Genomic DNA, 18,235 nt, shown 5'->3' with positions numbered 1-18,235 from the left:
AGAAAGCTGAAAAGGAGCAGGAGAAAGATTATGGTAGTGATGAGAAGATATTCTTAAATGTAATGTTCCTTTATCCCAGCATATGGTCTGCTCCTTGGACAACATTTAAACAGAATAGTAATGTCAATGACAGGGAAGGGTGATTCACTAGGCAACAGACACTGCATGCGGCAGAAGAGTCCAGTTCTGTGCTTCTTCACTACAGTGTGGAAAAACAAACAAACAAAAAACAATAAAGATAAAGCAGAACCTGATTCTGAAACCATACTGCCTGTACAGAAAATGTATTTAGAGGGGGACACTGAAGATTTCTTCTAAGGTGATGGACAGAAGAACGGAGTAAATCTAGATCACCTCTTTTCCTTTCAAGCCGCAACCTTATCCCCGTTCTTTTCCTAAAAGCCTTCCCCAGAAAAGCAATGATTCCCTTAAATTCCTTAGGAAATAAGAAGTAAAACATAGGTGCTAAAGGTTACAATATGGTTACATTTACGTGACCATAATATCACATTTATGTCACGTAAATTTCTTACAATATTTTGTTAATCACCAACAAGGTATTCTATAAGAGACTTTCTGATAGTATGTAAAGGCCTGCTCTCACACAAATATCTTAGCATAATTATTTCCTCTTAGCATTAGAAAAAGACACACCACTAAATATACTGCCAAAATAATGGCTGAATTTATGGCAAAATAGTAGATTAACTTTACAGATTCACATGCCTGTGTAAGGAGATTTTCAAGTGTGAAATGATGATGAGTTGATTTATTATTTGTGACATAAAATAAATAATTTAGGCTTGCACAAATTTAGCTAGAGGTTCTGTCCCTAAATATATTTTAAAGCCATAACAGTCATTTGCCTATGATGAGATAACTCATAAAATTAAAATTTGATTGAATACACCATTAATACAATAGCAATGGACAAGTAGACTTGGACAGAAAAAATAATTTTTTTTTGGATACAGAGCTTCATATAATCACCCATATCACTGTCACTTTAATGTTAGCATACTGCAATGACTTCATACAGGTTATAATTTAATAACATATTAAGTTAATTGACATGACAGAACAAGTGAAGATAGTTACCTTTCTTGAGGTATGATCATCTTACCTAGAACACTGCACCCACTTATCTTGGTAATCTGTAAACTCATATGTATTTTAGGGGGTGACTTTGACATGTAAATTCTTAACAACCTAGGGAAAAATAATTTTTGGATTATGCTTCTCATTAAAACTTGTCATACTGAGACTATGAAATCATATTTTGATGTTAAAATAAGCCTTACAACAAAGACTTCTCTGCAAAGATTGCAGGATTAGAAAAAGTCCTCTTTCTGTGTTAGTTTGTCAATGTCTAGGACACTGCTGCAAGTTTCACCAGGAATAGAGACTGTACAGGAATACTAATATCTGACTGAGGGTATAGTTGGAATACAGTGATTAAATTATGGGTTTGCCTCTATATTTAATCAGCAGGATGTTCAGACTGCACTTGAACACTTTTTTTTTTTTTTTTTTTTTTTTCAGGAACAGAATGCATGCAATGGAAGCTGAATGATGTATATCTTTTTTTCTTTCTTTTTTTTTTTTTTCTTACATTTAAATTTTCAAAGACTTTATGCAACCTTATATAAACAATGTCCACATTACATAAGTCCCAAACCAGCATGCATAAGTGTGTGTGGGGAGGAATCCTCTTTCAAAATGGGAAAAGAAATTGAAAATATTACAGGTATAGAGCATGAAATTCCAAACAAGAACTCATGCAAAGGGGAAAAATACTAACTTAAGGTTGTTCCCAGTGAACAGACAAACCAATTATGTGTAGTACAGACTAATGCTGCTCTCTGCAGGTGGATCAAGAGCCCACATGAAGTCATATCAACTTCCAACTTCACTGGAACTCAACACAAAGTTCTTGTCTACACAGAATTGTCTCTAGGAGAGAGAATACCTGTAAATGCAAATCTGCACATATATCCTCAAAAGTTTTGTTGTTGTTGTTGGTTTGCTTTGTTTTGTTTTCTTTCAGGGAGAGAATTTCATTGGGAGATGGATTAAATTATTTCCATGGAAAGTTATTCATTTACAGAATTAAATGACATTGTAACTTATTGATGCTTATTTCTAAATAAGCTACTATGGCTACTGTGCCATTGTGAATAAAACAAAAAGCAAGGCCAAAAATACAGTCTTCAGTTCACATGCAATTTCATTAACTTCAACACGAGTTCCCAAGAATGAGTAAACTGGGTTTGTTGGTAGTTGTCGTTTAAATCTTCTCAGGCATAAAGTAATAAAATACTATCTGTCCTGCAAAAGTGCACTAAGATCAAGAGCAAAATCAATCCTCTTCCATGAAAATTGAGTTAGGATCTTATTCCTAGGAACTTTTGTATCAAAATTCAGCAGAGAGTTTCCAAGGTAATGGTGTAAAGCCTTATTTCTAAAGATTAATAATAGGATTGCTGCTTTAACTTAACTATAGCATAATGAACATCAACAACATAATGATGAGCCAAGCTACCGTCAATTTTTAGAATGTACAAGGAATAGACAAATACTGGCAAGAATTAAACTGCCATTTTCACACATCTGCCTAAAGGAGGTGTTGTAATTGGAAAAAATAAACAATAAAAATTTACTTTTAGACTGCTGAGACTCATACCAATTATTTTGTTTGTTTGTTTGTTTGTTTTTTAATAAAATAGCCACAGGTAGTAACAAATTGGGTTTTGAGATTGAGAACTGGGCATGTATTCTAACCCAAACTACAATGTAATTGTCTTTATTATAAAATACTATAGAAAATGTATGGCTCAAAATTTAAATCAGAACAAAACCTTTTTAAACAATCTCTTCTCCTCCTCCAGCTCTTCAACACATGAACTTGTTTCTTCATTGACTGCTATCAGCAAGACCAGTATAACTGCAATCAATTTATCTTTATCTAAAGATCTTTGCCAATATTAGCCAAAATACCTAAGGCTTGTTTAATAGAAACAGTTTTCTTTTTCTTTATCTTCATCCAAGTAAAATAGACTAAGAAGTGGGTCAAAACCTGGAAATCTGGCTACTCACTCCTAAGGTTCCTTTGCCAATATAAGCGTAGAAGGGGATGAAGAAAAGAGGCTCAATGTGTGTTCTGTGTATATATTTTTAAATAAAGTTTAATTAAAGCTTTCTTCAAAAATCTAGTAGTCTGTTTGAAACAATGAACACATGAATACTTAAAATGAACTACTTCACAACTGAAAGAATTATTATTTCAGTGTGATCACATTTTTGTGATGATGGGATGCAAACTATTTGGGAAGATCAAATACATGGTGGCTGATTAATACACTAATAAAACAAATTAATTAAATTATTCTGTCTCTTGCAACATTGTATTTTGTTAGGCCTGATAAGAAGTTACAGGTGGTTTAAACAGACAGAATGCAAGCTTAGACAATATAAAGACTATGCACTAAGGGAAATAACACAAAACATTTTGTTTTCCTCTCTTTTTCACCCCATGGCTACAAAGTTGACTGATAAGTTTCTTGCCTCAAAACTGTAAGATACAAATTATTGTTTGTTTTTTAATACCTTAGCAAAATGATTGAGGGTTATGCTCACATCTTACATGACTTGTACCTACTTTTCATCCCTACTTTTCATCATATCTCTCAATCCTGAAGTCTGATAGTGGGATACACAGTTTTAAGCAAGATGTATAACTTCTACCATGAAGTGGAAAATTAGGTCCTTCCTTACTTATATCCTTGCCTCAGGAAAAAATGACAACAGAATTTGTCTCTGAACTTGATGCTTTCTAGGGTGCAGTAAAAGATACAGACTGACAGAAGTCTGCACAGATCATATACAATGTAAATAAATAAATAAATAAAATAATTTAGATGTGCATAGGTTGTTAACAATACTTTTTATCCAGCTAGATAGTTGTTTTCAATCTATGCTGTTCTAACATCTATGTACCTACATGTAGGCATTCACACATGCACGTATATTATCTGTCATACACTGTAGAAATTCAAATAGTTTCCAAGGCTTCCTGGCTCCCATTTTTAAAAGACATTTAAATTCATTAAAGGCACTCTAAATTCCACTATATTCTTATTGTCATTTGATCCACTGAAATGATGAAGAGATCAGAAAAGAACACACTGGGTACTTTACAGCTGTGGCTGGATAATCTTGCTCATGATCATCAAAGCAGGATTGTTTTTATGAATCTGCATATCAAATTACGCAAGTCTATGTGAAAGAGCAAAAACATCAAATATTCAGACATGAGGACTATCTCAGTAGAGTACTAGAGAATGCAGTTTGAGGCTAAGTGATACGAACAGCTTTTGCAGCTTTGCAATGTTTTTTAAAGCAAGGCAGAGAAGCAACAGGGAGCAGTTCAAGTAACAGATTCTAAATTGAGTTCCGCATATGCTTACACATATCAGTAACTCCAATCCTGTAAGCCATCTATTTAACTCTGTGCCTCTGTTGACCTAAATTAAAATATTCACCGAATATTTTCTAAGGATCATGCCTTGGAAGACATAATACTACTGTGATTTTTTTATTTTTTTTTTTTTAAGTTGGTGTCCATAGGCCTTAAAATTAATCATCTGCTGATTAAGGACATTGTTCTGCTCTTTCTAGATTTGTGGAAAGAACAGACTTTACCTCAATATCAGGCAAAAATGTCAGAACAAAGACCAAGTGCTGAGTCTAAGGTGCTTTGTTGAAACAATGCTTTTGGGTTTCTGTCACCTTTAAAATTTTATAAAATCCAAATATTTTCATTAAGTATGCATAAAATTTGTTTAGCTCATATTGGTTATTGGTTTAACTTTAAAATAAAAAAATATATATAAAAAATTAAAAAAAAAAAAAAGGAAAAAACGCTGAATTGTAGCTAAACAAGCTTAACCATAAGTGGTTGCTTAGCAATCAGCAATGAATGAAAGAGAAATATAGTAAGTAAAGATACTGACTGACATGTTCTGTGTTTGAATCATGGTATTCATTAAGAAGAACAGAATAACACCAACAGAAATTTAAAACAAAACTCTATTAATAAAAGAATACATATAACTGTCATTAGGAACAAATTATGCATTTAAAAGCTACAAATTGTTATTCACATGTCTGTTCTCTGCAAGAAAATCCTTTAGCTATTATTAAAAATACATTAAAATCCTTCAAAAGTTTGATGAAGCCATTATTTACCTTTTGTTTTTAATTCAATTGTCAAGTGTGCTTCCAATGATTTTAAACACAGTATATATCTACAAAGCAAGCAAGAGTTTACAGCTTTGAAGACTTTGAATTGATTTTTAATGCACTGGCTTTCAAAGACTACAAAGGCTGCTCTCTGCTGATAAAGACAGTAAACAAGAAATTGTCCTTTAAATGTTCCCTTTAATGTTTTTCTTTAATTAAAAGTCAATCAAGGAAAAAAAAAAAAAAAAAAAAAAAACATTGCAACAGTAAAAAAAAAATAAATGACTAATTTTTTTTTATATTTTTTTGTCACGATGCATTTAATCTAGAATGAAAACTTTTTTGTTCTTGTTTACTTGTGTTAGTTTAGGCTTTCTCTGCACTGTAAACATTGCTAATCAAGAACTAAAAACATAAACATGGTCTATTTCTGAACGTAGTTATTTTTATTATGCAGAAATATTAAAAATAAAATAAGAGTAAATGTTTTTAAGGTACTGAAGAAAAATTATTTTTAATACCTTTAGATAATTTTAATACATTCCTTTCCTGTAATCAGACCAAAGCCTATTTATGTAGATTAGTTACATCTAGAGTCTCATTTATCCAACCTGTATTTATCCTTTGATCACAAAGCTTGTTAACTTAAATGGTCTTTTATTGTTATGATTCGTTTTCCCATAATTATGCAGTTTAACTGCCTGATTTTTTTTGAATAAATATATGCAAACGCGCCAATCATATTCAGCAGTGTTATGCTAGATGCTCAATGAACTGTAAGAGCCATTTCAATACAATAAAACTGCTTGGAAGTGTTCCAGGGCAAGGACTGCAAATACCAGTAATCATAGTGTCACTAGAACTAGTACAGGCAAATACAAGCGTGTCACACATATATCAATAGACAGTCTGAAACACTGCCTGAAACTAATTTCACATGTCTATCACTGCAAAAACTTACAATGCATCGATCAGAGGTACCACCCACACAACTGAAAGTATGCATTTGTATCTTGTAACAAGAGTTTTGTTTTTCCCTTTTAGAGTCCTCCTTTGGCATGCCATGGAGACTGCAGCATGCAGTCACCCAGCAGCAAACAGAATGTGATTAGAAACTCTTCTGTTATGAGCAAAAGTATTTTCTGAACCAGAGGAACTCTGGTCTGATGCATATATGACAGCCAGTAGAAATGTCCACAGCTAATATGAAATACTGTTCACTTGAAGTATTTATTTGTCTAGATTGCCTATAGAATACAGAACTGAAAATAGATCAGCATGGGATTGATTGTCTTGGGGATTGAAAGAGGAATTGGCTCCTCACCACATGAAAATAAGATACAAACTGATCTTTATGCTGTGCTTCTTTACAAGCAACATTAATAATTGGCTGAAGCAATTCAGCTTTATCTTCATATGTAGATGGACTGCTTTTTTGAGGACACATCACCAGACAGGAAAAAAATAATAATAATTATCATTTCAAGCAAGTAAGAGATGAACTGATTTGATGCTATCCTGTACAGGTAACACCACTAACTAGTTGAAGCAATTCAGTAAAGAAAGATATACTTCTCCTATGACCTTAATAAGCAGGAACTGTATCAGAAGCCTTTGGGACTCAGCTAGAAAACATATGACTGATCAAGGAGGTTATTTAAAGCACTGCCTAATATCCTAATTAACAGAGACATTCATATGAATTTGCTTGTTCTTGAATGTAGTACTTAATACTGAGAATTTTATCTAAAATGCTTAATAATTTATCTATTTTTTTCTTGTGGGATTTACAGTAATTAATCCAGAATCTTCTGCAGGGAAGAAAACAAAAAGCAAAACAAAACAAAATAAAACAAAACAAAACAAAAAAACTAAAGGATGCTCTAAAAAGACCATGACAAATACATTACAAGGGCTTAGAACACACCCTGGCTATGACTTATGGCAGGCAGTATACTACTCCATTTCATCTAATCATATCAAGAAAGGCTGCAACAAATAGTTGATCTCCTTGCTGCTTCCTTAAAAACCTAACAAATGAAACTCTTACACTCAGTGAACTTTTCCCACAAAATGATTTTGCCACTGTCTTCTGCGTACCTTTCTTATTTTTCTTTCTTTTTATTTTTTATTTTTCCCTATTTAAGTAACAACCTGCACTGCCCTGATACTTTTCACTTTTTTCCTAGATTCTCAAACCCTTTAGCATTAATTTCTCCACTTCTCTTCTTACAGTTGAAGTAGAGATACAACTGAAAGCATAAAGCTGTAAGACTATCTGCTGCAAAAATTTGTCCCAACTGCTCTACTCTGACCTTTTGACATCAAAGGATTGCTTTGACACTTTTCAAGATAAAAACGGAGCTGTGTTTCTGCTCCGGTCAACAAATCATTGTTTAAGTTCTTTTCACAGAAAATTCTCACCTGTTGTAAAATACTAGTACTAGTAGCAAAATGTCTTTCCTTTATACGTGCTGAGAATCGTAAATCTTGAAGAGGTATCTCAAGACCTCTGCCATGCATCCTACATGTTTTCTTCAGTAAGAAAACAACAAGCCAAATACATACACTTTTTATATGTATAATGAGTGTCTTCTACCTAAAACAAATTTGGCAAGACATGTTAATTTTTATAGGAACAATGAAGGAAAGAGAGATAAAGCAAAATCTTTAAAAATATAAATGCAAATATTAGCATGTATGTTATTGTTTCCTGAGAAGGAAGATAAAAAATTAAGAAAAAAATGTTGAAAAAATATTTTTCATTTGAAAACAAAATCCCAACTGGGATACATGGTCATGTATTGTGACTTTGGATGTATTCTTATTTGATGATATTTTTACCTTCTTAGAAAAGTAAGTTTGTACCTATGCCTTCTTAATAGCCCATGTTATCTGGCAATATTTCACAGGTACCTAATGATAATTTACTACATAACAATATTTGCTAAATGTTAAGAATAATCTGTATTCTGCACACTTTTAAAAGTTTGTGAAAACATATGAAAATATATGCTCAGCAATATGTTCAATGGAGTCTGATTTCTCCTTTCAGCTGCACACCTGATTATGTTACAGTTTACATCATAGTTATGAAATCCTCTAAATTCCAGCCTCCTCAATTAATGTTTGTAAAGAAGCTGTAAGAAAATACAAAAAGCTAAAGTCTAAAAATAACAGGCCTAATCATACTATTCTTAGCTGCACTCTGTGAGAATCTTAGTCACAATTTACTCTTGAACCACTGAAATAATTGATGAAGTCAAAATTATGCTATTGACTGATATCTGAGTAAAACCAGCCTTTTTCACCAGCGTGTGTAAGGTTAACAGAAAGCTGACCAAATCTACTGTTAAAAGATAACTGGTCAAAGAATCATTCGTACAAAAAAATGGTAATCACAAATGTATGTGAATTTTCCCTGTTAAGGTTAGGCAGTAAGCGTGAGAACCAAGATGAGGAAAGCTCAAGCAACTTTAAGACCCATTGTGTGATCTAGTAAATGTTGCGTGACTTGCCTCATCTTTTTTTTTTTTTAACTTCACTAACTTTTTTATACTCTTATAATTTATAAAACAGCAAATTCTATGGAGACGTTATTATTCTTAATTTATTGGTAATTGAGAATTTCTATTCTGGCAGCAACAACTTCTTTCTTACATCAGTGTTCTACTTCAGCCTCCTAAGTTGCCTTTATCTATATTATTTTTATTGCTTAATATTATAGCATTTCAAAATTATTTAGATCTCACATGGATTTATATATCAGGAATGATCCTTTTGAAAATAATATTACTATAAACAATACTGGCAAGGAGATTAAGACCAAAACCAGAGCAGCAGTAACATAAAACAGGAATCCAGTCCTGCTTCCTCTGCCTAATTCGGCAGCCGGGGTGGATGCAAGGGTGAGCTCTAGGTTGCCAGTTCTGGTCCCAAAGTACATTGTGCTATCAGGGTATCTTGAGGAAGAATGAGATAATGCTTCACCAAAACATAAAAAAAGATTCTGTCCTGCAATTCTTTTCCAGTCAACCCCAATATTACTTCGATGAATAAGTAAACATAATGCTACAGAACTGCAAAACACAAAATCATACTAATTGCAGACTCTATCTACACAATGCAAGCATTCGTAGTTATTTTGAGTAATTTTGCAAGAAATCTAACCTTGACAGATTGTAATAACTACCATAATGCATTATAGTAAGGCAATTCTGATATTACATTTGATAACAATCCTTAGATATGGCCCTAGAATATGAAGCTGCAAAATCCAAACATATAGAGTACAGACCTGTCTACCTGCAAACATGTAAAATTGCCCCCAAATCTCCCTGGTGCAAAATGTAAACTTCTATCAGCTAAAATGCAAGAGAATAATACTCCTTATTTGCAGCAGAAGATACAAAAATCAGACTTATTGACTGATTTATGACAAGAATGTAAAACACTGAGAATGAATGCAACTTTTGTAAGTAAAGTTTGGTGCTTCTTTTTGCAATCAAAGTAAAGCATGGAACAACACTACATGTAAAGACAAGGGAGCATTAATACAAATTATATTTTTATTTCTCTTGAAGACTGCTACTTCTTATGTACTACCACACACCTGGCAATGAAGCTGCACTGGGGCTTGACAGTAATCTTTTGGTGCATCATAAACATCAGGTGCCTGAAGTATTAGGAATGATCTGTACTTTATCTTAAAATGCTGCAGGACTGGCTGATACAGCAACTGCAGTGATTCCCAGCTTGAGAGTTTCTTGCAACACAATCATTCTTTTTTGTTGTTTGTTTAGAAAAAGCTGTGACCACCGCCTCCTTTATTCAGTCCCTTCTCATTCCTCATACATATACAAACCTCTCCAAGTTGCACCACAAGTGAAATAAAAAATAATTTCTAGGATCATCAACAATCTTTGTATATGGATACAGGTTTCTATAACTCTATCATATCACTTTGAGGAATCTTTTTCCAGAACCTATTTATTTAAACAACCTATTCATTTCCCTGTATCCATCCATTCTTTTATCTGTTGGAAACCTGCAGGAAAAAAAATTGTGCCTTGTTCAACCAGGGAAAGATTTTCCCACGTTAATACAAACTGATTAACACAGAACTTTTTGGTAGGAGAGATATGAACGTATGTGTGTAAGTTTATACATTTTTCATAATTGTATCTATACATATATATGCTTTAAATATACAAATATTTAATGACTGCTCTTCAAAATAAAACAAAATACTGTTTCTCTTAACCAGGTGAGTAGATCAACTTGATGTACTCTCCAGAACAAGATGAACAGAATTTTCCCAGTAGTCTTTAAATTCTAGAGTGAATACATATTATATTTCAGCCATTAAGAGACTCCATTTTCTCCTGCAAATATTTAAATATTTTTTATTGACTCACCCTTTGAAAGCACTGTTTCTAAAGAATGTTTAGAATATGATTGCTGAAGCAAAAAACAAGGAAACATGCTAACGTGTGGCTGTTCTAACTTCCCAGTTAAACACTGTTCTTCATGCACATCAACCTCATGAGCGCTTGAATCACAAACGGTCTATTTTCACAGACCCTAAGCATTTGCAGCTCTACTATGTCAATGCCTCTCTTATGCTGTAGGTATTCAGCATCCTTGTCTATTAATCCAAAATGTTATATGTACCTATATGTGTGCATGTTTAAACTAATTAATATGGCACTGAATAATTTCATTGTTCATTAATAACATGGGATAACTGCATATAGCCAAATACTACAAAGTAGTGAATAAACAACAAGTTTTTAAACCTTGTGACTAATGAACAGAAGATGCTTACAAGATTACACAGCTCTAACACGTATCAAGCAGTTTTTTACTCAAGTGATGGTCCTTTGGTGTCAGTCTGAAACCCAAAGCCAATGAGTTTAACCCACAGGTGTACATTGATACAACCTGAGCTGTATGTAGAACAAAATTCTATTCACCAGAAATCAGGGAATCATGATACTTACTGATGTTAATAGCCATTACTGCAAAGAAAAAAAAAAATAGGCACTCCTAATAAGAGTGAGAAAACCTGGATCTTACTAAGAAAGAAATTATTTATTTGATTTTAAATATTTATAAACTCAGTTGAATGTACTAAGTAATAATAGAACACTTAGTATGTGTATATATATAAATCCATAGTGTATAAGTAAATATATTTATATGTATATAAACATAAAGTTTTAATAATGGCTTCCTGTTACAGAAATCTGCCATTAAACACTTGCCGAGAAAATGAGAGTGAAGGAAAGCAGGTCCATTGTATAAATTATATAGTGTAAGATTATCACGACTCAGTAATATATCTGGAAAAACTAAAGTGAATATTCACTACAAAACATTTAGCTTTCCTTTACTGAGGTAACAACACCTTTTTGCTTTTTTGAACTGTTTGGATTCTGCACCTTCACCCTTCCCTCCCCCCCCACTGGCTATAACTTTGATTTTAACTGTGCAATTTGCGCTTCCAGACAGAGATTTTCTGGATTGATTAAGGATGTATTAGATGCAGATAGAGGGCTTATCCTTTACTGTTTCTCTGTAAGTTTGCAGTTTGAATTTTACATGACACAGAAATAAAGGACCAGACAGAAAGTACTTGTCTACATTCTAAATGTACATTCTACTGTCTAAATGCAAATCTTATATAGTATTTACTCTAGAGATGGAGAATACAAAATGTATTTTAGTAATACAAAATCATAGCAAATAGGATCAGATATTCCCATCTACCTACTTTGAGTCTGGGACTTTCCTGAATAGAAAACTGCTTGGTTTCATATGCCGTTTTGTTTTGTTAATATAACTACAAAGTACAGCATTAAAAACTATGTTTGAATGAGTGTTCACTACAGAAAAAATGTTTCCTAATCTGCTATCTGCACCATCTAAACATCCCAAGCACTCTGTGTAAACATTCAAGGAAAGCAAGAGCAAAACATTACATATGTATGTTCTGTGTGAAGTTATGGTAAACATTTCCCACATTTCCTGTGTTGAAAACTCTTATAGAAACCACAACACACCTTTTTATGGTAGGAAATTCCTCTTAGAGCTTTATATATGTCTCAGGGAAAAAAAAAAAAAAAAAAAAAAAAAAAAGTCATGACTGATATACAGTGAACACTGTAAAAAAGGAGTCATATTTTCCATAGGGAGTTTACACTACAATTGAATCTTTACTACTCAGTAGCATCAATACATGAATTAATTGCTTTATATAGACATTACATGGTTGTAGAAAGGTAAAATTTTCTGTCTTTCAGTAACTATTACACTTGTCAGTAGGTTAAAAATATATTATTCTTTTTTTTTTTTTCATTATGACCACTCCATTTTACATTAAAAAATAAAAATAAAAAATAAAAATTTACATTACTTAAATATGTCATTGAAAGTTATTTGTCTTGTAAAGCATGAATTATAAATCAAATTATGTCTGGTTGTGTCCTAATCTAAACTTTTTCCTGAAGTGTCACTTTTTGTTAAAATCAATTCCAGATTTTAAGTATTGTTCTGCTCACCTAATTGATAGCAACACAACTTCATGATAGGCATAAAATGGTTTCTGTGATAGAGCTCAGTAACAGGTTGAGGATTATTTCACAGTGACCTTGTACAGACAGATTTTTCTTGTTTTTTTTTTCTTTCTTTCTTTCTTTCTTCTTCTTTTTTCTTTTTTCTATTTTTTTTTTTCTGTTAAAAGTATTCAATTCACAGTTACCAGAATTTTGGTTACTTGACAATTACTGATGGCCACTTCTATTTAGTTTAAAATGTTAGATGCAGTTGGCAACTAGAACATTCGATGTCCACAGACTGCAGGGTAGGATAACTCAAAGGTATAATGAATTTTCTTTCAATACATCAAGTGTCTACAGTGCAACTTCTTTCCCACTAGCTGCATTCACAAAATGAGTCTGTGTCACTTCTGATACACTCAGCTCATTCCCCTATGACTCAGAACAGCATATTAGGAGAACCACAGGACAAAACAGATATGACATTTCAAATATATTTAATAGTCATTATCCAGAGCCTGCTTTCAATCCAAAAGTTAAAAATCACTTTGGAACATACCTGTAGTATTTGAACATTAAGCTGCATTAATCATGAAGTAATATTTTAAATTAAATCAACTGGAGCCAAATTCTGCCCTCATCTTCACTCTGTGAGTTCACTGTTCTGGAATATATCTTCTGAGTTTGGATTTTAAACTATCTGCTAGAAATTAATTCATTTGATCAGCATCCTTTATCCAATGGTCCAAATTCTGCCATTTCTCAGAGTCACAAAAGTCAGTAGAGGACAGTGTGGATATAACTGACAGCAGAATGCAGCCCAGCTGTAATTTCTAAATGAGCTTTGGTAAAAGACAGAGCACATAAGTCTTTCACTATAAAGCAATAATCAATATTGACTCAGGCTACTGGAAATCTGACTAGTTGTTTTGCTGTTTTATGACAGGATATGAGTTTTGTTAACATTTGGGGGTAGAAAGGAGCTGCCATGTACAATTTTTCTACTTGACTAAGCAAAAATTGGAGATTGTTTATGGGGAGAGGAGGAGGCAATGGGGCCCCAATGATACTGTTCTATGTCAAAAATAAATATTTATGTATATATATTCTAAAGAAGGAAATTAAAAAAAAATTAAAAACATACATCTGGAAAAGATAGCTCATATTTACATACAGGATTGGAGGGCTATAATATACTGTTGCAATAGATGTCCTCAGTGTGTAGAGTTTCTCCCATGTCACGTTACTACAGATGATATGACTGCTTCAGAAACATCCTCCCCCTTCTACGCCCCAAACCAAAGCAATGTGAAACCTGTGGAAGTGCCCACCTCTGTCTGATGATCTTCTGGGAAAATAATCCAAAGTGCCCCAAGTGACCCAAAATTAAGTGCCTACCTGCACTCTTACATGCACCTCTTTTACACTGCTCCATTTCTTTCAGTGAGCACTTACTTTTGAGCCACACAGGAAATGCCAGTGTGACAGCAGAACCAGACACATCAAATGTGATCTGTTTCCACTTTTATTAAGTCCACCTCTCCTTAATGACTTGGGTTGATCTCCTCAGTGATGCCTTACAGCAGATTTCACTGCAGACAAAATGTAAAGTTAAACCAGCATCTAAAGTGAGGTCCAGGGTATTCTAAAAGTCTCCTACCTGAATTATGGACATCCGGCTCGGGGGAGCCTCGCTGGCGTTAGTCCCTTGCCCTGTGAAGCTGGTATGGCAGCCCACATGTCCCTGGGGTACAGTCAGGTTGTTGGAGGCGGGCTTCAGGTACATCACCTCAGACCTGGGAGAGCTGAGGGGCAGGCGGGTCTGGTAGTCAAAGTACATGGGTGAGGTGGCCAGGGATGGGCTGCTCACCACGTTCATGACATTGAGGGGGCCCCGGCTGTCCTCGCCCTCACTGGGCACCAGCATAATGTCATTCTTGCTGATCTTCTTCTTCTTGCCCTTGCCCCCTCCACTGCCACTGCCTCCTCCTCCCCCGCCACTGCCTCCCCCTCCTCCCAGCTGAGGGTGGCTATACTCAGCAATGCGACAATTATAGGTTCGGATCTCCTTGTTCTCTCGCTTGCATTTCACAGCAATAGTGATCATGGCAGCCAGCAAGATGATGGAGACAGTGCTCAGGGTCACGATCAGGGGCAGAGACAAGTCCCAGTGTGGTCGCCGATGCTGCTCACCATTCACTTGTGGCTCACCAGCCTCAGGCAGGGGCCCCGCCAAGGCCCTCACAATGAGCTTGGCCACTGCAGAGAGGCTGGGCTTGCCATGGTCACTGACTTTTACCACAAGTTCAGCCACAGGGCTGAGCTCCTCCCAGTAGGGGTGCAAGGTACGTATCTCACCACTAGTGGGGTCCATCTCAAAGAGGTGCTCCTCGTTGCCTTCCACAATCTCATATGTGAGGCGCCCACTCTCCCCAAAGTCACTGTCCAGGGCACGGACAGTGCCCACTGGGTAGCCCACCCCGGCGTTGCGTGGCACCTGCAGCTCGGCAGTGTCATTGATGAGGGCAGGCAGGACAATGAGGGGTGCATTATCATTGACATCGAGCACAGTGACACGTACTGTGGCATTGCTCTCACGGTGGGGTGAACCCGAGTCCTTGGCCAGCACGCGAAACTCAAAGTGCTTTGTCTGCTCATAGTTGAAGCTCCTCAGGGCATAGATAGCACCATTGGTTGGGTTGACAGAGACATAGGTGTAGATGGAGACGTCACCTACATGCCCAGGCAGAATGGAGTAAGAAACTGTCCCATTTTGCCCTAGATCCGGGTCCTGGGCCAATACAGAGCCCAGGTATTCTCCAGGGATATTGTTCTCAGGCACCTGCAACACATAGAGGTTCTTGCTGAAGCGGGGTGGGTTGTCATTCTCATCGAGGATCCGGACAGAGAACGACTTGGTGGAGTTGAGTGGTGGGCTGCCCCCATCCCGTGCCACGATGGTCACATTGTATTCATCCTGTGCCTCACGGTCTAGGGGACGGTCGGTGACCACAGTGTAGAAGTTGTCGTAGTTCTCCTCCAGGGTGAAAGGGACGGCTCCAGGCCCACCACCACCACCCAGCACCCGGCACTGGAGCTGCCCATTCTTGCCAGAGTCACGGTCGGTGACCCGCACCAGGGCAATGACAGTGCCTGGTGGGGCAGCCTCACTCAGTGCTCCCTGGCGAACAGACACAAAGCCAATGGTGGGCGCATTATCGTTGCGGTCAATGAGACGGACGGTGACTTTACAGTGAGCAGGGATAGGGTTGGGTCCCAGGTCCCGAGCCTGGACGTCGATCTCTATAAGGCCACTCTCCTCGTAGTCCAGGTTGCCTTTGACGCGGATGAGGCCACTCTGTGGGTCGATGCTGAAGAGGTCGCGGACACGCTCAGGTGCATAGCCACTGAAGGAATAGAGCACCTCCCCGTTGGTGCCCTCGTCGGCATCAGTGGCATTGAGGTCAATGACAGCTGTGCCCAGTGGTGCATTCTCTGGCAGTTCCACCACATAGGAGGCTGCCTCAAAGACAGGGCTGTTGTCGTTGGAGTCAATGAGGCGCACATTGATCTGCACCGTGCCTGAGCGCGGTGGGTCGCCGCCATCCAGTGCTGTCAGCACCAGGGTGTGGTGGCTCTGCTCCTCACGGTCTAATGGCTTCTGGATGACCAGCTCCGGAAACTTTGTGCCATCACCACGAGACTTCACATCAAGGGAGAAGAGGCCATAGTCATCACGGGTGAGCAGGTAGGTGCGCAGCCCGTTGTCCCCAGCATCTGGGTCGTGGGCGCTGGTGAGGGGGAAGCGGGTGCCCGGCGCGGCATTCTCTGAAATGTCCATGTCCACCTGGTCAGAAGGGAACGCCGGTGCGTTGTCGTTCAGGTCCTGGATCTCTACCTTGATCATGCAGATCTCCTGGTCGTTGGCGAACACCTCGAGGGACAGCTGGCACTTGGCACTGCGCCGGCACAGCGCCTCGCGGTCAATGCGCTGCTTGGTGTAGAGCAGCCCGCTCTCCCCGTCCACGTCGAGGAGGTGCGGGGCTGAGTTCTCCAGCACCCTGAAGGTGGACTTGGCGCCGCGACCACCGCCGGGGCCGCCGCGCTCAGCGGGCAGCATCCCACCGCCCGCCGTGCCCGCCGCCAGACGCGCATCGCGGCCGATGTTCCCGATTACCGTGCCCGCTCCCTGCTCCTCCGGCACCGAGTAATTCAGGTTCTTCAGCGACAGGGCGGGAGCCCAGAAGAGGAAGAAGCAACAAATGGAAAGGTACATCCCCGAGCAGGGGTGGGGGTGGCAGCAGCTGCAGCGGCGACCAGGGTTGTCCCCGTCTTCTCTGCCTCCTGTGCGGGGATTGCTCTTCCTCCTCCAACACCGTTCCTTTTTTTTTTTTTTTTTTTTTTTTTCTTTTTTCCCCTCCTCTCTCCCCACCCCTATATTTTAAGTTCCTGAACCTGTTGCTCTAAAACATCTGCAGAGACACAGGATGAGAGGCAGCAAATGGACCATGTAGCTCAGAGGGAGGGAGCGAGCGAGCGGGGGGGCCGCGGGGGAGGGGGAGCAGCCTCGGCAGCCTTTCAGCAAGCGCTTGCCGTGCTTGCAGTCCCCTCGCAGTTACTTCGGCTGTCCAACTTCGGCAGTGGGAGGATTTCAAAAATCAGAAAATTGGCAAAAAGGTCTTCTCCTTTGGGCAGGCGAAGTGTTCCAGATCCTTGAATCTCCGCAGATGTACAAAGGATAGTAAAAATAACAATCATAAAAAATCGGCGGCGGTGGTTGTTTTTCTAAAAACGATCAAAAAGATTTTTTTTTAATACGTGTGTTTATATATACATGGGGAAAGGGGTGGTGGCCACAGGTCTGTAAGCAAGGGGAGAAAAGCTTATTTGCTACTCATCCCTTGCGATGCGATAGATAGAGTGAAAGGATGAGAGAGAAACAGAAGGGGAAAGAAGTCTCAGCTTGTTGTTGAAGCCTTCTTCGTGTGCAGTGAGAGGCAGTGAAATGTCTGATTGCACCGCGGGGTTGTTGGTTTTCAGGGAGTGTTTTGCTGCATTTAGAGATCTAATCTTGCATTGCTTGCGGCAGAGAGCTGCATCTCGCTGCCACCGGTATTTCCCCCTCTCTGTCTCGTACACCCTCACTCTTTCCTTCCCGAATCACAAGGCAAGGGAATTAGAATTGGAGAGTAGAAGGGAAAACAAAACAAAACACATAACAAACTAGTGTCCGGATTTGTAGTTTCCTTTCTCTCCCTTCACTACCAGCCTCCCACTCAACCGTTTTGGGGTGGAAAAATATTAAGAAACCCACCAGCTGATCATCATCCTTAGCAGTAAACATATATCTTTTAAGAGAAATCACAGGCTGTGTTCAATCAGATGCACACTTGGGTTTCTTTAAGACAGGCCAGTAGCCGCCGCCACCACCACAT

General features: G+C 37.9%; 1 protein-coding gene across 1 annotated transcript in view; it reads right to left on the bottom strand.

Annotated features, from left to right (window-relative positions):
- PCDH17 (protocadherin 17) overlaps positions 1 to 17,351 on the bottom strand; it is a gene marked incomplete at its 3' end in the record, with an annotated part of 84,515 nt that extends 67,164 nt beyond the window's left edge. Inside the window, exon 1 of the mRNA XM_082784495.1 lies at positions 14,461 to 17,351. Within this exon, the coding sequence (XP_082640621.1) occupies positions 14,461 to 17,076 (2,616 nt within the window). The 5' untranslated portion in view covers positions 17,077 to 17,351. The remainder of the gene's footprint in view (positions 1 to 14,460) is intronic.
- Between the last annotated feature and the right edge of the window lie 884 nt (positions 17,352 to 18,235).

Source organism: Aythya marila, assembly GCF_965140915.1.
Source record: "Aythya marila genome assembly, chromosome: 1".
Taxonomy (NCBI): domain Eukaryota; kingdom Metazoa; phylum Chordata; class Aves; order Anseriformes; family Anatidae; genus Aythya; species Aythya marila.
The sequence above is the reverse complement of the archived record's forward strand: the minus strand, read 5'-3'. Positions and strand labels throughout refer to the sequence as shown.